The 25,689-nt window shown below is 50.0% G+C and overlaps 7 protein-coding genes across 7 annotated transcripts; 2 read left to right on the top strand and 5 right to left on the bottom strand.

The window, feature by feature from the left end:
* Nucleotides 1-2,249: 2,249 nt before the first annotated feature.
* On the top strand, nt 2,250-3,394 carry FPRO_14779 (uncharacterized protein; the record flags this gene model as incomplete). Its single annotated transcript, XM_031225043.1, has 2 exons — nt 2,250-3,112; nt 3,160-3,394. 2 exons carry the CDS (start codon nt 2,250-2,252, stop codon nt 3,392-3,394), a joined length of 1,098 nt encoding a protein of 365 aa, XP_031090242.1.
* A 4,243-nt stretch (nt 3,395-7,637) lies between these two features.
* Nucleotides 7,638-12,547, bottom strand: FPRO_14780 (uncharacterized protein; the record flags this gene model as incomplete). The annotated part of the gene is made up of 5 exons (XM_031225042.1): nt 7,638-8,101; nt 8,153-11,553; nt 11,643-11,954; nt 12,003-12,129; nt 12,178-12,547. The coding sequence occupies 5 exons, from the start codon at nt 12,545-12,547 to the stop codon at nt 7,638-7,640; spliced, it is 4,674 nt and encodes a 1,557-aa protein (XP_031090241.1).
* A 3,170-nt stretch (nt 12,548-15,717) lies between these two features.
* On the top strand, nt 15,718-16,751 carry FPRO_14781 (uncharacterized protein; the record flags this gene model as incomplete). Its single annotated transcript, XM_031225041.1, has 2 exons — nt 15,718-16,103; nt 16,166-16,751. 2 exons carry the CDS (start codon nt 15,718-15,720, stop codon nt 16,749-16,751), a joined length of 972 nt encoding a protein of 323 aa, XP_031090240.1.
* A 900-nt stretch (nt 16,752-17,651) lies between these two features.
* Nucleotides 17,652-18,881, bottom strand: FPRO_14782 (uncharacterized protein; the record flags this gene model as incomplete). Its single annotated transcript, XM_031225040.1, has 2 exons — nt 17,652-17,769; nt 17,851-18,881. The coding sequence occupies 2 exons, from the start codon at nt 18,879-18,881 to the stop codon at nt 17,652-17,654; spliced, it is 1,149 nt and encodes a 382-aa protein (XP_031090239.1).
* A 1,147-nt stretch (nt 18,882-20,028) lies between these two features.
* On the bottom strand, nt 20,029-21,198 carry FPRO_14783 (uncharacterized protein; the record flags this gene model as incomplete). The annotated part of the gene is made up of 1 exon (XM_031225039.1): nt 20,029-21,198. One exon carries the CDS (start codon nt 21,196-21,198, stop codon nt 20,029-20,031), a length of 1,170 nt encoding a protein of 389 aa, XP_031090238.1.
* A 1,194-nt stretch (nt 21,199-22,392) lies between these two features.
* FPRO_14784 (uncharacterized protein) lies at nt 22,393-22,793 on the bottom strand (the record flags this gene model as incomplete). Its single annotated transcript, XM_031225038.1, has 2 exons — nt 22,393-22,440; nt 22,545-22,793. The coding sequence occupies 2 exons, from the start codon at nt 22,791-22,793 to the stop codon at nt 22,393-22,395; spliced, it is 297 nt and encodes a 98-aa protein (XP_031090237.1).
* Nucleotides 22,794-23,626: 833 nt separating this feature from the next.
* On the bottom strand, nt 23,627-25,265 carry FPRO_14785 (uncharacterized protein; the record flags this gene model as incomplete). The annotated part of the gene is made up of 3 exons (XM_031225037.1): nt 23,627-23,673; nt 23,732-23,875; nt 23,927-25,265. The coding sequence occupies 3 exons, from the start codon at nt 25,263-25,265 to the stop codon at nt 23,627-23,629; spliced, it is 1,530 nt and encodes a 509-aa protein (XP_031090236.1).
* Nucleotides 25,266-25,689: the final 424 nt, after the last annotated feature.

Below are 25,689 nucleotides of genomic sequence, written 5' to 3'. Positions count from 1 at the left end.
GGTCATCATGGTAAGGCATGCTACCACCATAATGCTTTAACTTAGCTGCAAGGTGTTGCCGGCCCGATCCAGCCAGTTGAAAGAATCGAGTGGTTCATGGACAAGCGAATCGTAGTATAATCACCAACTAATATAGTATCCGAGGCCGTCGTTCTCGTCTCGTTCAATCTTTAACTTGACCTTCCAAGCTCTGAGGATTGTCGAGCATATGCGTGAGATGAAAATGGTAATTCTCATGCACCTTGCGTTTAGATACAAGTGGCGGACCGAAAGGAATACTGCGGTCATCGAATAAACTATGACCATTTGGCTGGGGCTACCTCGTCGACGGAAGATGTCCCAGGGTAAGTGGCAACTTTCTCAGGTCGTGCTCCTCGCTGTGTCGGCGATGAGTACGGGTAATGACAACCCACATACTTTTATTCTTCATACACATACCCTCGATGATGAATTCGTAGGTGTTGCTGCGGCTTCAAGCCTTTTAGAAGGTCTCAAGGCGTACAAATGACCATTGAGGCTTTCTATTTATCATCACAGTCCATTACCAATCATTAGACATAAGATGGGCATAAATGACACAAGGATTGTGGCCAAGTGATGTATTACTCTACTTTGGCAATCGCACCAGGCCGGTGCGGTTGAGAAAAACTTGAAGGTTTGAATGTTATTTGCTCAAGGCGGCGCGCTGTCGATTGTCGAACCTGGTGACAAAACTCCCCACCATCAACGCGCGGCATGCGATACTGGTGCTTGGACCATACCCTCAGCTCCTCATCCCTATATCGACAGCCGACAATCGGACTTACTTGCTATCTTGTCTAGAGCTGCAATTATGACATGTACTCTTTTATAAAAATTCCACGCTGTAAAGCAAGGGGCAACATGTTTTTGGGCCTGGCATGCTTGGTGTTACGTGTCACATGCGCTATTGTCTTCACTCCTGATACGCAACCCACAACTCTTCCAAGTAAGACAAGAAACGTAGACTGAGACACAGCCGTCTCTTCATTCATAGCCAAGTAGTGGCCAAGATCGCTTGAGGGCTTGAACATACCAAACTACATACCACTGTATCAGTCTTTGCAAACGACAAAGTGGCTGCGATGCATGGTTATAGTTAGCAGCAGTTTTTGAATCGAAATAGCTACAGATCTGCGTATCCGGCGCGGAACGAACCATGGCTGAGGTAGGCTGCTAAGGCGAGTGTACCATGTCTAATGCCCACGTGATGCAGCTGACTTAGAGTTTGATCTCCAAGCTTAGGTAGATTCTGTCATCCAACGCAGTGTCGCCGTGAAATCAGTTGAGTTCCGTGATCTAGCCGAAAGCATCAGACTATTGACTGCATCATCTTAGTAGCAGAGAGTTGGTTGGTCCACTTGAGCTACGCGGTGCGCTTGAAGCTACGCGGTGGGGCATTAGAGTACCTCGACCAGCTGAATGAAGATCAGTGGCCTGCATGAGGCCCCTTGCAGAAAGCCTGACACTACTGCATTGTGCGACATCATGTGCTGCGGCATCGTCTAGCTTTTCGGCCGGACCACCTGCTGCATCTCTACTATTGATCGTGTATACGAAGCCTTAATATTCTTTTGAAGTAGGATAATAATTATTATTCACCTTGATGTTGGAATCGAAAGCATCTGTGACGCTTTGCCTTCGGTAATCTATGGCTACTGCAATGTTCATTTGGGTGTATAACCAGTCGTGGGAGCCCCAGTGCAGAAATCAGGTGCTGTCATTTCAATCAATCCTATTGAACTCGTTCCTATATCTCAACCAACAAGCGTCTTGCAGTAAGAGTATGGTGGTAACTGTATTTGCAACATAGAGTAGGTGGATTCATGCAGGCTCGAAATGCAATGACCTATGCAATAGATAGATTATCTGTATGTGTAATATCTATATGGACAAACTTGGCCTCTGATATAAAGCCATTTTAGGCCTTTCAGATATCCCAGTGCTGCTCGGTCCTCTGCAGTATGCAGCATCGGACGGACATCCAGGAACTATCTGTGAGACTTACAGCGTCGATGTCTAAGACTTGCAGACTCGCCAACTCGGTCCATCCAGCATGATTCAGTCCTCAGGTGGCGAGGGATCTTGGTGGTCTAGTCACCGTATAACTGAGGCCTTATGTCCTTCAACAAAACAAGCCATCTTCAGATATCTTCGTTCTGCTTACTATTATCCCAGAAACATTGACTTTTCATCTTTTCCAAACTCCTCTTCTTTATTATTATACTAAAATGCAGTTCGAGTCAGATTACTGGTTCAACATGGACGACTCCTTCAGCCTTTGCAGTCAGCCCATGTCCTGCCCATCCACCACCACAAGCTTCTCTTCCGCTTCATCAACCTACGACCCATTCACTCCTACATCTCCACGATCAACACCACATGAATTCGGCAACATGGACTTTGATGGCCCTTACAACTCCGCCTCCCACCAGGGGGCAGAGATGACCCCTCCCTCCTCAGCCATAGGCAAGTTCATGTTTGAACCCCTCAAGCCAGATCCTGAGTGCATCTCATTCTCCGACTTTCTCCCTAATACTCCCATGAGTCAAGAACAACTTGACTTCAAGTCCGAGCCCATTATGGACATGAACATGGCACACCACGGATCAATGGGCTCATTAACACCATCCAACTCCTTTGGCGTGTATTCATACTCTCCTGATGCCTCAATGGGTCCCGCCTCTTACATGATGACACCAACCCAAAGCATCTCTGGCTCTGAGGCTACCAAGACCGGCTCGTCATGGTCTTGTTCCAACGATAGCCCCATCTCTTTCTTCCCCAACAGACAGTTCTCAAGTGACTTTGACACTTTTGATATGGACCGCCACTCTCAGTCACCTCTTGGTTACCACCTCAAAGACCCCAACTCTCCCAACCGCGTGCGTGCTCAAGGGAAGTTGATTTTGCATGAGATCCGAAAGAAGAGTCCTAAACCTCAGCCAGCTCAGATTCGACCATCGAAGAAGCGATCGATCAAGCCTGATTCTGCTCAAGTTGATGTTGTCCAAAGAGCCATGTGCAAGTGTGATTACCCTGGCTGCCACAAGGCCTTCCGACGAAACGAACATCTCAAACGTCACAAGCAAACGTGAGTAGTTACTCAACTGGCCAAAGATGAACATTAACAGAATACAGTTTCCACGGCGAAGGACCTAACCGTTTCTCATGCGAGTTCTGCGGAAAGGATCAATTTAACCGCCAAGATAACCTCAACAATCACCGCAAGTTACACGCACGACGCAATAGCCGTAGCCACGGAGTTGAATTTATCCCTGCTGCAGTCCCTGTTATTGAGCAAGAGGAGCGAAGTAGGAAGCGAAGAGCGCCCTCAAAGTCCAAGATTGCTGAGAAGAATGGCTCTGAATGCTAGGCTGCCTGTGCCTACTTTCCTTGCCAGGGAGCTAGAGCCACTGAGGGAACGGTGTTGAAGACCTTTCACTTGACTATATAGCCGCCTCTCAACCATTGGACCTGTCTCGGCGTTTTTAGAGAAACCTCTTTGGGGCTGGGAATGTCAGGGTTGCCACCCTGAAATCATCACAGACACCAGATTACCTGGGTTTCACTACAGTATCATGGATTTCGAAGATCGATGATTTTCACGAACCTTTGGAGGAATATCGGCCCTCGCATGCCGAGCATCCTGTATCTTTGAGCATATCCCACCAAACCCGAGAATCTTGATGAGCGAACTGCAATTGACGTCTCAGCTTACAGTACCTGCCTCATCCTAAACAAGCCCTTGCAAAAACATGCAATAAACATTACTATATATGCCACTAGCCGGCGTGTAGCTTTTTAATAATTTTTAGAAGCTTTCCTCCATAATTTAGTCATCGTTTCGCTTAGCCATTCGTTAAGAGTAACGCAATGATCACCAAAAGTTTGGCAAGTTCAGGGTAGTCTGATATCATCCTTTCGGCAGTGGGGTCGTACAAAAGCGGCTCGGTCCGTACCTCGTCCGCAAGATTCCTCTGGACCCTTTAAAAAAGATAAATGAATTTGGTGAACTGGACTCAAGCACATTTTAGGCAATGTAGATAACAGCCTTGTACGCAGCAGGGCTTGACTGACTATCTCTCCTTTCCGTTTGGGAAAGTGGCGGGCGTTTCTTGCAAAGAGACCTTCGATGTCTCCCAAGCACTAGAAAAGTTGCTGACTGGCGTCTTGGCTACATCCCCATGCTTGCTAGTAATCGATTTGATAGCGATGGATAAGGAATACCGCGGGGACTGAAGCAGAGGCTCGAAGAGGAGGGGTTTGACGGGGCAGGAAAGCTTAAATGCTGCGATGTTGAAGGCTTGTTGATCAAAGTCTAAAGTGGTTGAATTGCGGTAGATGCGGCCTGTCACAGAATATTCAATTTGGGCTCGAGTCTATTCCTGCCTGGCAACGGCCCTCGAACGTTATTCAATTTGTCTCGTGGCGTTTTAGACTCTTCTCAAGAAAAGTCGTGGTTACCCGTCATCAGATCTATCCAGGGTATAGTGGACGTAGCAGGGGACCATGCGATTGCTTCTACCTGAGAGGATGGAGCGAAGTATGCTTTGTATTCAACTAAGCTAAAGCGTAGCAGCAGGATAGTTTCACTCTGAAGACAAAGCGCTGACTCTCATTGACGGCAAACTGGCCGACGAGCATGAGGTTGAGATTCTCTCCTATTTATTAGAGATCTTCAGCTGACAGGACTTTGTGCCCACAAACGCTCTCCTACAGATCCAGACTACTTCTGCCTTCCCAGCTCATATTCGTCAGGACAAACCTAGAGCGAGGGTGGTAGAAGGCCTATGCAGCCGTTATCTATGGGTTGGCCGTGTGCTTAAGAGAATGCGCCTACCTCAAACAGGCTGCTCACGTATTCACGCACTCGACGGCGCACTTGTCGTCGAGAGTTTGTAGGCGATGGTAGATGCCTCAGATGATAGCCAAGTGGATGATTCCTGCTAGTTTGCGGTGAGGTCGGTGATCAGTGACAACCTTACGTGCGCTCCCAACAAGAGTGAACTACCCTAGTGCTGCCCAACATGGGGGCGCAGCTGGATCATAATGAGTATTCAGCACAAGTAGACTATGATGACGACTGGCAAAAGCCATCCTACAGCTGCGAGATCAACCTGCACAATGTCACGCCAGCAGTGGAACGAGGCCGCTGCCGAGAACATAGATTGAAGTATGCATCAATCGCCATCCAGCTCAATCGGTGCTTTGTAGCCAGAGTATTGATCTTCCATCTTTGCCGTCATTACTCTGCGATAAGGTTGAGGGGTCAAAAGAGGCTTCTGCCTCCAAGTCACAAAGGTAAAGGCACCAAAAAAAGCCACATACGGGCAAAATACTCGCTGCCTTCACTGTTGCCTAGGATGCCGTCATTGCTCAAATTAGCTGCAATGACGTGAGAGCTTTGCTTCGCTGAGGAATGGGCAACGTATGAGGACCTTGCTAAGTGGGTGACGAGGCATATGTAGCGAGACACGGTCCAAGGTGGTCTTGTTTAAGGAGTCTCGGCTGCGAAAGGACATCGACCGTAGCGCTGAGAATGACGCGGCAAAGGGTGTTGGAGCATCGACGGCTGCATTCTGCGTGATTGAGGTGGCTCCTATACGACCTTAGATGATGCTCAAGACTGCAGGGAGATTGTAAACAGCCAGGAACAGACGCATAGTGCAAGCTTTCGGTCAAGAAACGTGCTGGTTGGCTAGGCCGGTGGGTTTGGCAAGCAAAATATCTTGCGCAAAGGGGGCATCGGCCTTAACGCTGGGTAGATGATCAGACCCTACGACGCCAAGGTTAATCGCAATGGAATATAGCTATGCAGAGGCATCCAACTAAATGTCGTCACTCCTAGTTGGCGCGGAAGCACATATCTTTCTTCTGAGAATCGCCAATGGTGCCGCTTTTCGTCTCGAGGTGGATAGTGCAACGGGTAATTGAGGAAGCGCGAAAGATCGTGAGAAAATGATACGTGGGTTAGGGCAAGACGTCTGTCGCATAAGATGCTGGACTTGGCATAGGAAATGTGTGATAGCTATGCAAGCTCGTGGAACATTGCGTGTTTTTCTCGCAAAGTGGTCGAAACTTGTTCGCCTTGGGACAATTCGAACAAGGGAAGGTGCTGAAAAAGGCAAGCACGTTCGTGGAACGGACCTCGGTCGCGTAGGAGCTTGGGCTTCGCGGGGTCCCTCGTCGTTGCCGGTGCAAGGGCTTGCTTTTGTCACCTTCTTCTTATCCATCCGCTAGGAAGATCCAACATAAAGTCGGCTTGGTTGGCTCCGTCGAGCATCAGGAAAAGGTCGTCCCCTCTTCCAAAGTCGATGGTCAGTATTCGTGAGGTGTCGTCGGCTTGCGGCAGAGAACAGTGGTGACCATCGTGACCTGTATGACCGGTTATCTCACACCTACAAAGCGTCTTGGCAGTGTCGTGGCGCCAATGGAAGCAATGCTGTGTCGTTGTTGCGGATGGCGTTTATATGAGGCGTTTGGAGTGAAGATGAAATCTAAGAGGTTCTTGTTTGGGTAGGGCTCCATTCTTAGGTTGAGTGAAATAGTTTTTAACTATTGGCTAGATTGTGCACGACCCTTACGGGCGGTCGCAAAAAAAAAGAGAGACGGCTCCTGGGCTAAACATGGTTTTGTCAACTTTTGTCACATAACAACACATCGCATCAGCTAGCAATGAACGGCTGTAGCGGACCAGATTATAAAGCGCGTGATACGCGACGGGCGAAAATCCCTTCTTTTATTGTTTACCGAATCGTTGAAGTCTCTCAATCGAGCGCGCGCCGACGACGTTATCCAACGCGTCTACCTCAGCCCTGAGTTCGACAGCACGAGTCCCTCCAATACAAAAAAACGAAAAACACGTCGTCGAAGAAGATTCTGAACAGACGACAGCAATATTATCCTAGGCGCACGCCATTCTTCCCCTGCGGAATATGGTATCTCCAGTACCGCCAAAGAACCCTATCATTTCTTGTCAACCTTCATCATCCAGGGCGTCTTGATCCTGCCAAAGGCAAATTCACTGGATGAAGTTACCATCTATAATCTCCCTTAAATTCTGGAAACCACCTATCACTTTCCGAGGCTGGTGACTGCGTCCTAATGCCTGCCAAGCCATGTTTTACAGAGAACGAGCATAAGTGTGTCTGGAACGTGGAAGTGCGACAGCACGATCAATTCAGGAGACCCGAGTTCAATCGCTTCTTTGACTTAGCATATGGTAAACACAGATCGCCTGTCCTGTGTCTTCTACGCCCACTGACCGTTCCTTGTGTAGCACTACCGCCCTCTACTACACGAGACCGCAAAACCGACTTTTGCTTTTAAACCGATACTACATGGGTCGCGTACTTGTCAAAAAGTGTCGCCTCGCGCCAGTCATCTCTTCTGTGTAGCCTCAGCAACTCCAACAAGTTTGCCAGTTCCGCTTTCTTCCCATCATCATTGAGACCAAAGGAGACTCAAACGGTTCTGACGGCGCCATCCTTGGGATTCCGGTATCCCGAGCTGCACACTAAAAGATGCTGCTGTGACTGCCTCAGTAAGATGATCAACACCACATGATGGATGAGGAGGGACAGAAATGCGCACTGGCCACTCCCGTGATAGGCGTCCTAAATCATCTCTTCTCGGTTCAAGCCAGTCGACAAGTGCTTGCTTTGAGAATCAATGGGTGATCGCAAAACATCGGGGTTGAATGACACCGGTGGGGGAGACGTCATCTGTCGAGGCATGGGAATGCTCTCGTATGGAGCCTCAAAAGGAGGAGACCGCACGTACTCCTTTCGACTGTGGCTGACAGAAAGGAGTGGCTCAGTGGCCTTGCGAATGCGGCCTGAGATGCTGCTGCTATTTCCGATGCTTCTGCCTCGGTTGTGGCTCCTGTGGAAAGCTGGAACCGGAAGGCTGGCCTCTGAAGCTTGATCATTGCCAGATGATAAATCGCCTTCCATGATAATCTCAATCATGCATGATGCAACAGCGCCAGCCTGTTGATGTCGCTGGGCGTGTTGCAGAGGGGCAGGAGGTGGTGGAGGTGGTGAAGCCAAATGCCTGAGTTGCTGAAGAACAGGGGGTGCTGGAGGAGGAGGTGGTGGTATAGGGTCTTCGTGAGAACGTCATCGCTCACCAGGGACGACCTCTTCGATGCGCCTATCAATGTTCTTGCGTGCAAAGCGAGCAGGGCGCTGGCCAGGCTCATCGGGAATGGTGGCTGACATGCTACGAGGAATAGGGGGTCGCGCGGGTGGCTGGTAGACAGTAGATGGCAACAGAGTGAGACTGGGCTCAGCAACTGGCTCTTCTCTCTCGGGAGGCTGTTGAGGTGAGGTTTCTGACGAGTATCGTTGAGAAAAGCCGGCTGGAATACTGGGCACATCGGGCCTGGGCGTGCTTCCTGATAGATCATGGTTGCCCTCAATGATAAGTCGCATGGCTTTCGGAGTCACTGGGAGTCCGATAACAGGTCCGTTACGGGGATACATGCTCCTTTGTGGTGGCTCTGTAGCACTGGGAGAGGGGATATCGTCGGGCAGCGGCCTTGGCTCAGCTGTCTCAACCGTAATCGCAAGAGCAGGAGAGAACTCGCTAGGGTGAGGGATTGAAGGTGTTTGGGCACGCTTAGCCAGAGACTTGCGGCGCTCCTCGAGTTCCCGTGTAGCCTGCTCCTTCTTTCGCGGACGCTCGTCCTTCATTTTCTTCAGATCACCGGCATGCTCAGTTGAGGCAGCTCTGCCGTGAATAGAGATAGAAACATCGAAGTCGGCGACCTCAGAGTTGGCCCTGCGTCGATATTCCGAAGCATCTTGCTTACTCAAGGCTGGTGAGCCAAGACCTCGGCTGCCACTGCGGCTGTGCTTGTTCCTGAATTCCTCTTCATCCTCAGAGCCGTGGTGATGGTGAATGGCGGCAGTCAGAGGCAAGGGTGAAGAAGGAGAGCGTTGTGCAGAACTCTCCCGGCCTTGACTTCGGTCAAGGAGTGTAAGAGCTGGTGGGCGAGAGCGGCCTTCTGGGCTCCTGCGGCGGCTTCCACGGCTTGAATTGCGGCTCTTTGGCTTGCCAGTTGACCCGCTAAGCTTACGTACCGTATTTAGCTCGACGGCCTGGCCATGTCGTGGAGTGCTCAGGTCCAGCGAGTCCTCCGGGGACACAGGGATGAGAGAAGTAGGCGATCGTTTCGCCTTGGGCCAATTGCGAGCACTGACACGTCCACGTTCCTCAGAAGGTTCTCGGGAGTGTGCAGTCCGCTCTCGGCTTCCAGGACGACTGCGTGAAGTATCTCGAGTCCTTGAAATGCTACCCTGGGGACTGCGCTGTCTCTTGGAGTAGTAATTGGCAATATCCGAGCTATGGATGTAGTCTTCTCGGTTTCGCGCAGCTTGATGGCAAAGACTTCTTCCAGCACTTGATGCAGAAGTGACAGAACTTGTCACCGAGGCAGGACCTCTGCGGCGAGTTGGCCAGTGGTAGCGAGTAGAAGAAGTAACCGACTGCTCTGGAGATGTGGTGTCATCGTGAGCCGGCCCAGGATGCAGCTGTAGATTCACGCCCACATGAATGCGGTCATGGGAGCCATTACAATGATTTCGCGATGCTTGTTGTATCTTCAACATAGTGGCCTGGTCGGGTGGTGGAAAGTCGCCCTCATTTGGCTGGACAACGCGTGGAGCGTGCTCTCGTATCATCATCGGGCTCGCAGTAGCAGCGCGCTGTAATGCGGTACCCATCATCATATTGTCATTATCAGATAGCGTTCGAGCATGACCAGATCGAGGCTCATCGTCATATGGCATAACAGACAGCTCGGCAGATCGAAGTGCCCCACGGTTGGGGTCTGAGGGGATCTCACCAATAGACGGCAAACGCCCACGTCCTCGGGCAGAGACTGGGGTATTGAACCTGCTATTGTTTGAAGGACGAAGGAAGGCCGTCGTAGCTTCACTCTTCGAGGCATGAGAAAAAGCGGGAGAACCGGCAGAGTCAGCGATAGGGGTAACACCGGCGGCAATCGGGGTTTGACGGCCGTCACCAGCAAAGAACTTTGACTTTTGCGTTTGATCACCAAATGAGGTGATGAGCTTGAGAGCAGACGTCTTTATAATGCTACGTTGGGGGCCGCGCTGAACACCGGGAGGTGAGAGAGGCGGGCTTAAGATCTCAGGAATACTGGGAGTCATGGTCTGGAAGTTCAGCTGCGCGGCGGATGGAGAAGTCCAAGGCTCAGTGGACTCCTGGTCGGTACAAACAAAGCATCGGATTGCTAGCTGCTGTTGGCCATGTTGAACTGCCCACTCTTCCCACTTCCTGATAATAGCAGCTTGTCGTTCCCAAACACTAGGGGCTGAGAGGCATGTGAGGATCAGCGCCTCCATATAGCGCTTGTGAGAGATATAAACCTCGATGGCGTCGTTGTGATCACCCATACCAAGCATAATCGTAACTGCTGCATGCACGTCTCCAGCCTCAAGTAGGCGCTGGACGTATGTATGGCCAAGATTCTGTTGTGAAGTATGGCCCCCAATGCCGCTCAGAGCCAACAACATCCAGTCAGAAGAAGTCATGTTCTCGAAGTTTGCATTCATGATATTGGGATCGATATCACCAAGCCATTTTGCCAAGAGAATGCGGCTGGGGGATCCTTGGGGATGTCTACTCATCTCATCCCTAATCAGGTCTTCAACCTCTTTGTTCCATCCGAAGATGGTGTTGAGCATTTGACGACGCAGATCATCATTGGTGAGGCGAGCACTGTTGGCACCCATAGCATGCTTGTAAGGAATATCACTGAGACGCGCTCGAGTAAACTTGAATAGGTCGTGCACCTTGTTGTCGTCAGGGCTACGGGGAACTTCATTGCGCAGGCGAGAAGGTCTTCTTCTTGATCGGCTTGAGAGCATGGAAGAAACACTTGTAGTGCCAAGAGAGTATCCCATGGAGTAAGTGTCCAAATCTCTTGTGTTGCCATGAGCACTGTTGCCAATAGTTGATGACCTGATTGAGGTTCCAGCCGAGATATATGTGTTTTCTGACAGTCCTCTTGACCTCATGGATCCAGGATAGCGGCCAGGAGTTTGAGATGGCCCAGCTGAGGACTTAGATAAGGATGAGAGCCCACTTCGGCTGGAGACAGGACTGGCGGATTCGTAGGGCGCATTGCCAGAGTCGTAAGGTTGGCGTCGAGTTAGGCGAGCGAATGGTGATAAGTGATCCTCGTCACTCTCGGAAATGTTCATGTCCAGGGGGATAGAGCTCGTCTCAGATTCGGAGGCGATAGTAGTAGCCGAGGTCGCTGATCGATCACCAGTTTCTTCTGAGACTGGGGGCGAGGGTGGCAATAGGTTTGCTGGGTGTTGGACATTGGCGACCATGATGGCCGGTGAGTTCAGGTCGAATTGCTGCACGGTGTTATTGGGGCCAAGGGTGAACAACGTGGCACCCGGGCCATAGACGGCAAGGCCGCGAACAAGGTCAAGAGTCGGGATGGGATCGTGAGTGACGTGCTTTGTCCTAACATCCCATGACTGTGTTTGCCTGTGCAGATGTTAGTTGATGATAGGGTCATGCAGCTAAGTGCGCGCGTAGCCTAGGGCGTTTTATGGGGAGGCAAGCTGCAAACTTACGAGTCGGAGTACTGGATTATGCGACCGTTCTTGGACCATCCCATCCAGTTGGGTCTGTCCATGGAGATCTCAGCCTTCTTGAGGTTTCGAACCACCTTTGCAGGGCCATCAACGCTATATTTCTTTGCCACACTCCAGACTTGCAAGTCCCCATCACGCATCTGGACAGCAAGCATGCCCGACTCTTGCTGAGACGAGGAAGCATGCCATTCGAGATTCACGATAGGTGACGGTCCTCTGGAGGTGGTAAGATTGTGTAAGATAGTGAAGCGTGGTTGCAAGGTTGCAACAAACAGAGAGCCATTCTGATAGCTGAGACTGTGTTAGTGAGATTTGAGTAAGAGGAGGACAGTAACTCACCCGATGGCAAATGTTCGACAATCAGCTGATGGTGCCAATGCAGTCACTGCAATTTGGTCAATAGTCCTTGAGGAAACATGTTCAGATGTTGATGGCTCAAACATGATAATGTTTCCCTTTGCGTTGCCTTCAAGTCGTTAGTCATGACCATGATAAACTTATCCCAATAACTGACCGAAAGCCACATTGCCATTTTTCATCCATGCTGCGACAGTTAGATGATCATAAAAGGCCAATCGAGAGATCTCATCGCCTGTCATCAGATCCCACATAATTGCTGTTTTGCCAGCATCATAACTAACAACGAAACGGCCACCACCAGCCTCACTCTGGTTATCGACCGCTAACAATTGAACCTCATCAGCGTGTTGAGAAAACTTTCGTTCAATCGTAAGAGTATCATGGTGACAGCAAACAATGGATGAATCCTGGGCGTACAAAAACATAGACGCAGTGGCAGCACAGGGGTCAAAGGACTTTAAATCGGTAACATGAGGCATCATGGTGTCTAGGATCTGTGAAATCTCACCGCTTGCTGCAGACATTCTGATACCAGAACCCTATGGTTTAGTTCGGTCTGGAGTAAGGCGCGCAAGAAAGTGAGCCAGGAGGCCAATATTGGCTCAAGTAGCGATGCGAACGGCTGATAGCGGATGTCCAAGCTGAAGCATGGGTACAGCCTTCAGTCATCACGTTTGACAATCTTGAGGCTTCCTATGGGCAGTAGAAGGTGCGGTGGCATCACTTCTGACTACGTGGACATGGCAGTCGGCCGCTATAAATTCCAGGTTGTCGCATCGTGGGATCCTCTTGGCAGAGTATATCGGCTAACAGCAGGCGGGGCTAGCACTCTCCACTAAACCAAGATCACTTCCGTAAAGGCGACGGGGCACTTGTTCGACACCCGCTAGCTCTGGAATAGTCCAAATCTCGGTACGAATAGGTTATCGTCGTTAGCTTCCGTGGGCTCCGTCGCACAGCCAAGGACAAAAGAATTGGGAGACAAGAATTCCTCCAAATTGTATTGACTTCTATGAAGCATGGGAAAAATGACAAACCTTCTGTGAAACCGATGAACAACCTTTCATTCTGCTGCGTAGAAACATCCGAACGGAAATGCACCGCCGGTCTTCCACGGTGCTGGTGATTCTGTCTTTCAAATCAGAGGTTATGATCCGAACAGGAAACTCAGCGCTTATCAGCGATTATAATTGGCCAATTTCTCACCTGCCTTCAATACGCTTTGAACATCGACTATTTCTCGAACAGTGTGTACAATGTATACATAGTCAGGCTTGACGGCGTCTGGGCCGAGTGGCCAGTTGATCATCATTGCCATTCATCCGCCTCTCCTCGCCAGCCTGAGTGTACTGTGGCAACGTGAGCAATTGAAAGTGGGTGTCACGAGCTCGGTGTCGGTCAAGACGAGCTACGGGCACGTACCGTGCTTGCCGGCCATTTCAGCACTCAGTCAAGGCAAAGATTGGCGCTAAAGGAAAAAGCAATGGACACTCTGATCCCGGAATGTTTAATGATGAGAATTCTTGCTATGGAATACACGACCCTTGTCGAGTTTGACTTGCACCAAAATTCGCCGGTGATCCACCGATTTGGGGGTCGTTTTTTATTTTCCCCATGGCCCGCCAAGTTTAGTAGTTCGGCTTTAGCGCCAACAGCATCACCTCATTCTGGTTGGCGATCGTCACCTCTCATCAGAATACGGATAAATCCCCTTCCTCTATCAACTGCCAACCGCTATACTCCTGGTCCTTTTCATCACAAACTCTACCATTAGCAAGATCAGTGCTCTTAATTATTACTTTGAATCCCGTACGGAGCTTGCCGTCAAGCTTGGCGCCTGATGACGACGAATTTGACGACATTAGCAGACAGTCAACTCGTTGGATGACTGCAAATTTGTGCCTGTCACCTGTGAGTGATTTTGGCAGAACAAGTTCTATTTAGCATGATTTCCCACGACGAATAGGAAGATGCCGGTATTTTTGCTGTACATATCACCAGTCACGCGGCACGTTGGTGCATTGTCACCCTCGTCATCCTTATCGCAACTCTTCTCGTCTGCAGCATGTAAGCGAGACAATTACCCGGAAGGAATCCCGGTGAACACGCCAAAAAGGGCACCCCGCATGCTGACAGGGACAAGCCTTGTGCAGCCCCGTCATTTGCACTAAACAAGGAGGGGTCGCCCCTGTTCTGAGTCCACTGGCGCAAGCCCTATCTCTGGCACTGTGCCATGCCCAATTGTCTACGGCGCCGGGAATAATCGTACACTAAATGAGACCAGAGATGAAACAATTACACTAGCAGAGCTGGCGCTTCTGATTCATTTGTCAAGTCTGCTCTCCTCCTCTACTTTAGGTGGCGATCCCGAGCCACGACAGAGCCTTTGAATCGTTGCACGCTCCAAACCATTGAATAGTGGTAAAAGATAGAGGCATAATAGTATTGCTGTGGCTCAATCGCTCTAGTTTCAGGTACCGGTTTAACATTATGTCCATGTAAAGGAAACGATTGCTGGGATACGTGTATGCACGGTCAATGCGACACTACTTTCAGGTCGTTTGATGTACCGTGCCCCGAATAGCAGGAAGAGCTCGGCAAGCCAAGATTCAAAATCCTGTGATTGGTAATTCCTTTTTAGAAAGCCCCGCGACTCGAAAGGCCCAAGTTATATACGCAGCAAGACGACTCCCTGAAGGTGCGCCACTCACCAACTATAGACCCCCTTGGTAGATCTTGCCAGGGTATATCCTTGAACATGAGTTCTCACTGGCGACGAACCTCCTTGGTTCATCAGATCTCAGCTCCTCGAAGTCGTGTGTAATCGGATCAAGGCGCGTGGCCTGCAATTGAGACATCTAGTTCAACTTAGCCGATCTGTCACATATCTCAAACATGCAGTTTTCATCACGTGAAATACCTTTGCAAGACGTTTTAAACCCTTGGTCCCTTTTGGGAGTTTGCATCGCCGGTACAATCGCCAAATACGTCGGAAATAAAAGCTTACAATGGAGCTGAGTGCCGACGGCAGGAATATTATTTATTTAGTTGGGATGTTGGAGGTTGATATAGGAAATGCTACATAAGTGCAGCATGGAAAGTGGAGGCACATCCGGGACTGGGGGCAGCATGGGCTCATGCAGCTCTTTAGTCTGATGATGCCTTGCTTCTTGCAATTCGCTTCCTGCAGGCACGGATGTACTCCGCGGTTGACAAGGAATCACAAGAATGTCTGCATGGACCACGTCATGGTTAATGCGGTACTATGATCTTGAAAGAGAAAATCAATTCTGGGCTTTACAAAAGCAATATTCCTGCAAGAAGCATGGTGATTTAAGCCAGGATATTTCCCGCTTTTGTATAGGTCCAGTCCTTTATACTGCTAGAGGTTTCTGTAATTGTCAGGGTTCAATTTTCTTCTATTTCTGTTCTTCTGTCATATTCCTCCTTGCTACAGACTGAACTTAATTGACCAAACGTCTCGTCAACAAGCTTCGTTCTATTTGGCTAGCTTTATCTTCCATTACCGAAGCCATCGACCACAGCTACCTCCGAACCAGTCTCTTACTTACATCTCAAAGCCGGGCTACTCACTCACTTCCCTTTGGCTTTTTCATATTTGAAGTTACATTTACCTCAAGTCACGATCATTTGAACCTTATTAGTCGACATTTATCAACAACCCCGACTAAACATGACAAGTCGATCGCCAAGCTCAACCCCTGAGAGGATGCCCAGGCGTGCAACAGGTTCGACGGGCGCATCGCCTGTGTCTTCGCAGACATCAGCATCTAGCCACATATTTGGAGACTATGATCCGCCGAAACAGGCTGGCAGCCAGGACAACGAAGCAAATGGTAAGGAAGGATTACAGCAGGTTCCACAAAGGGCCCTTGGTGTCCATAACATACCCAACCCTGTGGAGCCACGACTACTGGCTTCAGGGGATAACAGCTTTTCATCTGCTAAGCGACCGTTCGAAGACAAAACTCCGGAAGACACCAGACCTCCATGTCCCCATCTACATCCTCTGACGAGAGCACCCACTGGTCCTCCCTCAGCGATGTCGGATCATGGTAGGTTGCATTCACAGCCGCTCGCCTCTCCTGGGACACAAGCCCTCTCTCTACTTTCCCCTCCAGCCATGCACCTGGTCGCGCACAACCGCCTCTGGCACATTCTCAAACTTCATATTCTCCTAACACGCAGGCTGGTCGGCCCTTCCCGAGCCCGGGGCCCCCAAGCGAGTCCGCCTCGCCATGGTCGGAAACACTGCGAAGACATGGGATGGGAGGGTCCCTTTTTGGCGTCGAGGGACAGCAAGCCATGTTGACACTTCCGGGAAGCGAGGCCCCTATCCCTGTGCATATGGACTTTTCGCAGGCGTCCAAGAAAGCAGATGAGAAGAGGCAGAGAAATGCAGTGGCTTCGACAAGGCACAGGAGGAAGAAGAAGATCATGCAGGAAGAGAACGCAAAACAGCTACAAGAGCTTCGGGACGAAAGGCGTCTCATGGAGATACGGATCGAGGAGTTGATTCAACAGCGGGACTTCTACCGTGAAGACCGTAACCGTTTACGAGACATTGTCGCACAAACGCCGTCAATAAGTGGCATTGCTGCTGGACCTTCTAGTCCTACTATTTCGACAAGCAATTCTTATGCAGAGACTGGGTCCATGAGTTACGGAGATGGACTATCGAACGAAAGACCAGCCCAACGCCGTTGAACCGACGACCATCCTGAATATTCGCTACCACCTTACGGGTCCCCTACGAGCGGCCACCCGAGTGCATTTCCTAGTGGACTACCTCCAATGCCCATGCCAGATTATGGCGGACCATCACGGCCATCATCTGCGGCATCCTCGGCGAGCGGTGAAATGCTGCCGCCATCGAGAGCGATGGAGATCGACCTCCTACTGGTCCACCCCTCGGGCCAGGTCTCCATGAGCAGGATCCGCGAACTGGCCAGTGGGTTCCCGTTCAGCCTCGAGTTACAGAGACTGGCTGGGCAACACGGGACACTCACCGCAGGCCTTGATGCGATGGGATTTATTTGAGGTTTTCGGTCGGTACAGTTACAGAGGCTAGCGCCCTCAGCGAGAAACGAATGGGATTTTTGGAAGATGCATCTGTTGGTCCAAGACGAATTTGTCTCATGTTTAGCCAGAGTCACTGCGCCTGTCAGTGAGTTTAAGCACTCGTATGTATGGTCCATATATCGAATAACAAATACATCCAACTGCGTAGCACGAGGCGTTTCAAGAAGTGTATCGACTGAGAAAAATGATAAATACATGCTCAACAACGCATCATGCGGAATATGGACGAAGAATCGAACAAGTTGTACGGGAAATAAAATGTTGAACAAAGTCTGACCCGACCGGTATCTGAGATCTTGAACGCCTTGCCTGTCCCTTCAAATCCTCACTACGCTTAATCAATGACCTTTGGCAGCATGCGAAAAGCCTTCAGTCGCCCGACCCGTCAAATGGCCAAGTACTCATACATATAATGCCAAAGCAAGAGCGCTTCTCATCACATCTCGGTTGGCGTAAATCGTTCATCGTGCTCGCTCAGCGTCCCCTCTCACCAACCAGGCTCGTATACCAACCCACAACAGTCGTTTACGCCGGCGGGCCGCGTCTTCTTCGACCACGGTTAGGTCCATTTGGTCTCTGAGCAAGAACATCTCTCAGTTGCGGGTCGTCCTTGTCTTTGTCTATATGATGAGCACGGACGTGTCTAGGAGCAGTCAGTATTATTACTCTAGTCGAGGGGGTATATCTAGCTGCAGCACCGATATGGCATGGCTAATTGACATACCGCTGAAGATTATCTGGGCGTGGATATTTGTGTTTCCTATCCGGGCAAAAGGGGCAGACGTAGAGTGGGGAGTCGTGAACCAGTCCATGTCTTATCAGTTCATTCATTCTTTTGAAGCCCTTGCCCCCTTCACTTTTTGGACAGCCTTTGACTGGACAATAGTGTGGCCGTATAGATGATTGTAAATTCATGTGAGAGTTGAGGAGATACTGAGTCTGGAAAGGCGCTGTATTGCATCCAGTAACCGTGCACGTATATGAGCCGGAAAGAGGCTGCGGATTCCCGACTCCATCATTGCTCGTATGGTCAGGAATTGAGCTTGAGCTGATTGAAGCCGATCTTTCAGGTGTAGAAATGGAATAATTGGTACTCGGAGTCTCACCAGCATTGCTGCTACTATGTTCTGTCGGATCACTAGGATAACTAGTGTTTACTGGATAGGAGGGTGTACTTGCACATGTCGCTGTGTGTGGGGAGAGTGTGGGAAGTGTTCTATAATCACCCAGTGGTGAATGATGCGGATCTTGATCAGACAGACGCGTCAGGAACAGCTTGTCAAACTCTCCGAATGTTGAACGAAAAGATGGGAGAGACTGTGATGGAGGGGTGTTTTCAGACGTGTCTGCGGTTGTATCAACCTTATGGAAGAGTTTGTCAGAAGAAGGCAGTGATAGGCTTCCTCTATTGTCGTATCTATACCTCGGCGCAAACATACCGCGGATTGTGGACACATCGCGAACGGAAAGCTGCACATTCGTTATTGAACTATCAGATGTCGCGTTTCGAACCGATGCCGCGAGAGATAAGGGTGTCTTCGTAGTAGAAGCAGCGCGCAGAGTGTCTGCACTCAGGCTTCGGAGCAAAAAGCAGTCCATGAGGTTGTCGTCTGCGGTCCTTTCCCGCCGCGGCGCTTGATCTAGTGAGTCCTCGCCACATGGAACAATTTCGTAGGCGGTTTTGGAAGTTTCGGTATTAGTTCCGTTGTTGAGATCTAGGGGTACGGGTGTGAGTTTGGGGTTTGGAAGATTCATATTACGCGGATCTTGTGTATCCTGTGTCGGGTCTCTCATTTCCTAGGAGAAATTCGATAGGAGAGGCACGGCTCAAAGTTGGTAGCAAATACATGCAAGCGAGTCGAGGCAGTCAACATGCGGGTATCGGTTCGTATTTCGACGATTGCTTCTTTTCCACAGGTCGATAAGGGTAACTGGGATGGGTTGGTCGAGATGCTGCGATTTCAGCGCTCAAGAGCTTCCGAGTGAAGGCGGTTGAGGCTCGCGACGCGAGCGAGGTACGCTGATGGCGCGAAGAAACAGCGGAGATGATGCATGCACCTTTCGCGCTACAATTCGTGGCACTTGGGATAATCTGCTTACCCAATAAACGAGAGTAATGCCAAAAAGGGATTGAGGCCTTGTTACGTTCGATGAATTCGTATCAAGTCTTCTGTACTTTATCATGGTCGGTTTGCGAAGAAAGCGAGATTCCTCTGGATTGCTCGTGTTTGTTTTCTTTTTGCCCATAGCGACATCGGTCTTCAGGCTTAACCTATACTGGAACAAGGCGGCCGACATTGCAACTAATGTGAACTGGCTCAGCTAATATTGGAAAATTGACGTCTGTCATGAGAACTCCTTGCTATACGTGTCAATTTTTAGACATAGGACTCTTTTCAGACTCCCACTAAAGAGGATACGCATTGAATAATCATCGGGAAAGTCATGTGCTGCTAGATTGACTGAGGGGAAATATACGGAGTCTTATCCGAAGGGCCTAGGGTAGGGCATTTTGGGCCAGGCAGATGCTCATGTAACATTCGAATCTCATGGTGGTGATGCAAAAGTAAGCTCCCTCGACCAAACCTGCCATGACTCGCGCTAATGCTGACGAAAGTTTTATAGGATTCGGGATGGACAAGCACGTCAGTAAAAAAGCCGTGATCTTTTGACCAAGATGCAGGGAGGTGGCGACAAGTCGCGAGGGGCTCATATTGCGAGACTCATCAATCACTACAAAAGTCCACAAATCGAGCGAGGCTGGATAGCTCATACTGGCTTTGCATAGTTACTAAGAGACACTTTCAGCCATCGTCAAAAAGATAATCGAAAACACGTCAATTCAAAATTGTAAATTACATTCGGCAGGCAACTTCAAAGCAAAGAAGCTGGAAACACCACTCTATGGTCCACGACTACGCATCGCCCGGGTCGATCGATAGTGCAGTTTGGGGAGTTCCATTTCCACGTCGATACCCTCATCCGCTTCCATGATATTTGGATCCACAGCCATAGGTGCCATGGGATCTGCTGGGGTAATAGGTTCGGCAGCTTCGAGCTTTGCGGGCTCCAACTTGTTCTCCTCCTTAGTGGGTGTCGGGCTGCTTTCCTTGAGGCCAACGGCCATGTCGCGGCGCATGCTTATGGGTCGCCGTGTCCGGACTTTGCCCATCTCGCCTGTTTCCTTTGCTAACTCAGGCTCTTCGCGCTCTACGCGTTCCATCTCCGTCTTGGCCATCTCGAGGACCTCCGTCAGTCGTTTCTGTACCTTACTGATCTCGTCGTTGCAGTCGCCATCGCGAAGGAACTGATGAGCACCGTGCTCACACATGCTCTGCACGAACTCGAGACCCTTATCTAGCTTATCGTATACGTCTGGTGGTTGGTCGCCGGCACCGGGTCGGGATATTGACATAGGACCGAATCGCCTGCTGCTCATGTACCGAAGCGAAGGGAGAGCGTCGTCATTGTTTCCATCCTCTGATACGTCTTGCTCAGCAAGCTTCTTGATCTGGGCAACTCTTGCGGCCATCTTGGCTTTGCGCATCAGGTTCCGACTTGATGAGACAAACCTCACAAGTTCGTCAAAGAAGCTCTGAACATAGCTATCATAGTATACAATAATCATGCTCCGTGTTCGGTAAGCGGCAGGGGCGTCTTCGTTAGACATCATAGATGGCGACTTGGGCTTCTTCCTGACCTGAGCTCGTGCTCTAGCTTGTGCGGCTTTAATGATCTCTTGTTGTTGACGAATGGAACCAGGGCTTGGGGTATGCACCTTAGGTGTCGCGGGTTTGACTGGTTTCTGTGCTATGTTGTCACCTGCGCCATCTTCGAGGATGTCCTCGTTCGCTGGAGCCTCGGCGTGAACTACTGGAGGATCATCTTTAGGCTTGAGTGACTCGGTTGAGCCTTTGTTGCGAAGCGACTTTGTCTCCGCACTTTTGCCCTCTGCGGCAGCAATAGCAGCTAATTCGGCCTGACGTCGGTCGATCTGGCCGCTGAGGTCGTCGAGTCGCTGTAGCCAGTCTGGGACATTGTTGACAAGATTCTTGAGCGCATCCATGGCCATGACAGATGAAAGATGAATACAAGGAGAGATGAAAAGAAATCAGATAAGTTCAACGTGGCGCGGATGAATGGAAAGAAACGTAGACAATTGGGTCAAGCAGTAAATAGTCTTCAATCTGGTCGTAGAGGCAGAGAATGGATGAGGAATTGATCATTGATGGTTCTGTGGCTAGTTCATTCTTAAATGTCTCGGAGAAACGCAAGTGTCTCCCGTCCCCCGTCCTGCACACATTTCGCGAATGGCGCGGTCACCCTTGTCAAGACTAAGCCACTACTCGGTAGAGTTGTCTCATCTCCCACCCGCGTTACTCCCCGAAAACAGGGACGCTCGCCTGTGCTTATTCGTGTTGGTGCAGGGATTTTTGAAGGGTCATAATGACCAGGATACCCCCGTCACGTCGTCACGCTACTCTTTTTCTGCGCGCGACATGGACCAGGGAACACGGAAATCCACCCAACGCTTGTACCTGCGCGTATCATTTTGCCCTGGCAGTCAATTGTGCATATGCAATGCGCCTCTCTCGTGCAGTCCAGGTACAGACCTCCGCCTGGCCGCATAATTGATCAGCGTTTCCAACAGGGGGCGGAAGCCAGTTCTCCTAGGCTTTTAGGATCGCAAGTCAACCCCGGTACGGATGACCGTAGACACGGTCAATTGCTAGCGCACAGCACAATCAGGGGACTAGCGTATGGGGAAACTCTGCGTCTTTGGAGGACAAACAAGACCGGACCGCACGAATAGAGGGCCGGCGCAGCATACCATGCGATAAGCCACGTGTGGAGGCCGAGTCCATGCACCACGTTTCGGACGTTTTGGCTCGGCTGCTGGACCATGGCTTTGCGCAGCGTGGCCATCCGGCTCGCCCCATGAGGCGTGAGCCGTTATGCAGTCTTGCCCAATCTACTTCACAGCCGGACTACGCGGCGGTCTTTTGATCCACCTTGCAATAGGCATGCTAGCTAAAGGCGGCCGATTCTTGCAGAAGTAACAGTTTGTTGACAATAATTCGGTGATTGTAAAGCCAAGGCGCCTATCCTTGGATGAATGGGTTCGCCTGTTCACCTGGTCCGACATCGTGCTTCTTTGATCAAACTAACCTGTGTCGAACTTTAAATTGATGGTCTGATAAGTTACAAAGAAATGAGTTCTAACATGCACTTCAGCTGCGCCCGTCCATCTACCAACGCTTATCTTTCAGCCGTAGAGCATGCCAGCTCTGTAGGCAGTGTAGGGTACTTGCTCCTAGCATCTAACTTTACTGCAATGATGAGTTAGCAACTCGTGTAGTCTTCCTCGTCGCAGACAATGCCTGCGTGAATAAACAAAGGCAGTAAATCTAGACTCACCTGGTCAAGAGATTGCAGTCTGTGATCATGCTCCTCTCTCAAACGATAGATTTGACCAAGTACTTCTTGCATCTCAGCACACGTTCGCTCTATGGTCGCGTTTCTGTTGCCCTCCCTCTGCCAGCGTTGAACGTCGCGATACATTTTGTCATACCGACGTTGCTTCTTTTCCGTGTCATGGCAGAGCTTGCACACGGCCCTCTCGGTCTTGGTCTCGTAGACAAGCTTTAGGCCGCACGTCTCGCCCATCCTGTATTCCTTGTTGCACTGTTGACGGAAGTGGCCCCAACGCCAGTAGCCGCACGTCCAGCGCGTTTGATCAAAGTAGCACATCACCGAAGGAAGGTAAAAGAGTTTCAGTGGTGAGTATTGGAGACGTAAAGGGCACCGTAGCGCTAGCCCACGACGGTCTGGGCAAAGCTGCGTTGGAAGGCGACAGACTGTCAACGTTGGGCTGCCAGGTCAAAAGATAAATGATTTGTCAGAGTTATAGGGTAATGACGTGAGGAACGATACCGAGGGTTCTCTACACAGGTCCCGTGGCTCAACAGCCAACTGGGTCAAAGGTTGGCTCATTGACCTGTTGGTTGGTAGATGAATCGCCAAGACTGGGAGGTCGGACTGACCGAAAGCTTCATAATCGATTACCCAATGCCGCTGCGTAAACAAACATCCCTGGTAACTCTCCGGGTTATCACCCACGCTCATCGTTGCCTCTTCCATCCATAGATCGCTATCCAATTGGGAATAGTCTCTTCAAAGAAACAAGTCCCAGGTATATGTTTTGTGTACGGCCATTCAGTTACGAATTGTTTGACTCACCACTCATACATAATACCTTACATTGATCCAATGTACCCAGCAGTTACTCAATGGTAATTGACTCTGCAACGCAGCTCTGTAATGTGCATTTGTCCAACTCGATTGTTCGTGCTCATCGGCTTCAATAGATCAGTTCCCGAAACAAAAAGCGATTAATTTAACAGAACCCTTCTCTATAGACGTTCCTAAACTGCTGTCTGATCCTTTGTGATATAAAAGCCCTAACTCAGCTGCTTCGCGACTTGTTTCTTCACGAGCCCCTACACCTTTCGCCAGAGCTCGTTGTATTCTGCCCATATGCAAAAGCCTATCAAGTCTCACTGTCAGCAAGTGGCAGCTGCGGAAGCCCTGAGAATCGTACTGACCTAAAGACTGCAGCACATTTTCGTGCGATCTGCTGCCATCAACAAACATTCCAACCATTCCTCTCTCACTCAGGGTCTGCCGACAAGCTAGGAGCAGTCTCGTAGCCACTTCGTCACGGCGATCGACCATATCTGGATCTTTATCTAGTCTAACAGTCAGTCAAGGTCAGATAACATGGTTGGGTTGTGGCCGACCTTTGATGCAGATGCACGAAACTCCTCCGATGCTCTGTCCGATTGAGGCTGGCCATGGCATATCTGCGCCGCAAGGGCTCCCATTATTGGGAAAATATGTTATTGCCGCAGCAGCCAGATTCTCCCCTTCAAGCCCGACTACAATGTCATTCATGTAGCCACTGTCCATCGTTTTGGCGTATTGGTCGGACCACCCAAACCCGTATCTCTTCTGCGACTCCTTATTTGCCATCTCGACAATCTTCTCGTAATCTGTTTGCTGACATGGCCTGAACATCAAGCCAGCGGGTGCCAGATCTGGCACTGGATGGTCGGCGAATCTCAAGAGCCAGTCGAGCACCCGCCGCCCGTTTCCAGGTGTGGATTCCTTTATGTTCCAACCTCTTTTTTCGAACCACTCCGTATTGGTTTCGGGTACGGGCAGACCGTAAAGTAACCTTGGAAATGTGCTTCCAAGTTGAATGATTCCAACACCTCGAATCTTCTCAAGTTTGAGCACGACTTCGTTGTGGAGGAAGCGCCCAACACCTTGACCCCGAAAGTCTTTGTGAACGATGATAGCAGCTACTGATCCAATCAGTCGGTCACCGCTGCTATCCGTAAATGTTGTGAATGTTGCACAAAATCCAACGGCCTGCCCTTGATTGGGTTCTCTGACCATGTAATGCATGGCATATCCATCGCGTTTCAAGAGAGAACCAAGAGTCGAGCGATTTAGATAGAATTTGGAAGGCAAACATGCTTCCCATAAAGAGTGGGTTTCTGGGAGATCTTTGCTGTAGTCCCATTTTAGGAGCGACCAAGTTGGCCGAGGAAGAGAGTTACCGGTCGGCGGCGTGGCCTCTGTTGTCAAAAGAACGGCGACGGCTTGTAAGTCTGCCGCAGAGTACCCAGGACACTGAATGATAGTTGCGAAACCATACTGGCGGGCCCCCTTTTCCGAAACTTCACAGCAGGCTACAAGCACTAAAGGGCGTTCTTCACACACTCCGCGAGCAACCTCGGCGAGTTGAAGCTGAAATAAACCTTCCTCTGTCGAGAAGCCAGTCAGCACGAAGATGATGACCCGTGCTGTGTTGATGAATGCCACATGAATACCGGTAATGCCAAGCTCCTTAGTATAAGGAACATGCCGGATCCATGGATGTGTGCGTGCAAGTGCTTTGCCGAGAGGCTCGAAAGGGTCACTTGCATTGGCATGACTCTGGTCTAAAGGGACAACAGCGGGTGTTAGCAGCAAGACTAAATCTTCATCACCTAGACTTTTTTGAAGGGGAATCAAGTCTTGGTGATCCCATAGCAAAGTGGCCGGGGAATTCTGGCTTTGTATAGTTGACATCGTTTGCAGCTGTGATATCTGCTAAGATCGATTGACTTATGAACAGTCTTTTTAATACAGATAGAGATCTTTCAGAAAAAATTGAACCGTCGAATGACCATGTACTGGAAAATTGGCTTGAGTGTCGTGGTCGTGGGGAAATCGCGAGTAGAATTGAAGAGAAAAGGGTTGCTGAAGCCCGGAGTTACATTGTGGCATACTTTTTATTACACTAATTAGCATGGGAAAGCCACCCTAGTGGTCAGTGGCCTGCTAACGCTCGATGCTACAGGGTAGGGGAGAGGACGTGGTCCCGGACCCATTGATGTGACATCGGATACTTTGGTGCTTTTCTATGACTTGGGCAACATTGAGACCAGGCGGGAGAACGTGGGATAAGGTGTCTTCATAGTACAATTGGTTGCGGTAGCACTAAAATCGCCCT

Source organism: Fusarium proliferatum (genome assembly GCF_900067095.1).
Source record: "Fusarium proliferatum ET1 genome assembly, contig: FPRO_scaffold018, whole genome shotgun sequence".
In the NCBI taxonomy this organism is placed as follows: Eukaryota; Fungi; Ascomycota; class Sordariomycetes; order Hypocreales; family Nectriaceae; genus Fusarium; species Fusarium proliferatum.
Note: the sequence above shows the minus strand (reverse complement) of the source record. Positions and strands in the feature narration are given on the sequence as shown.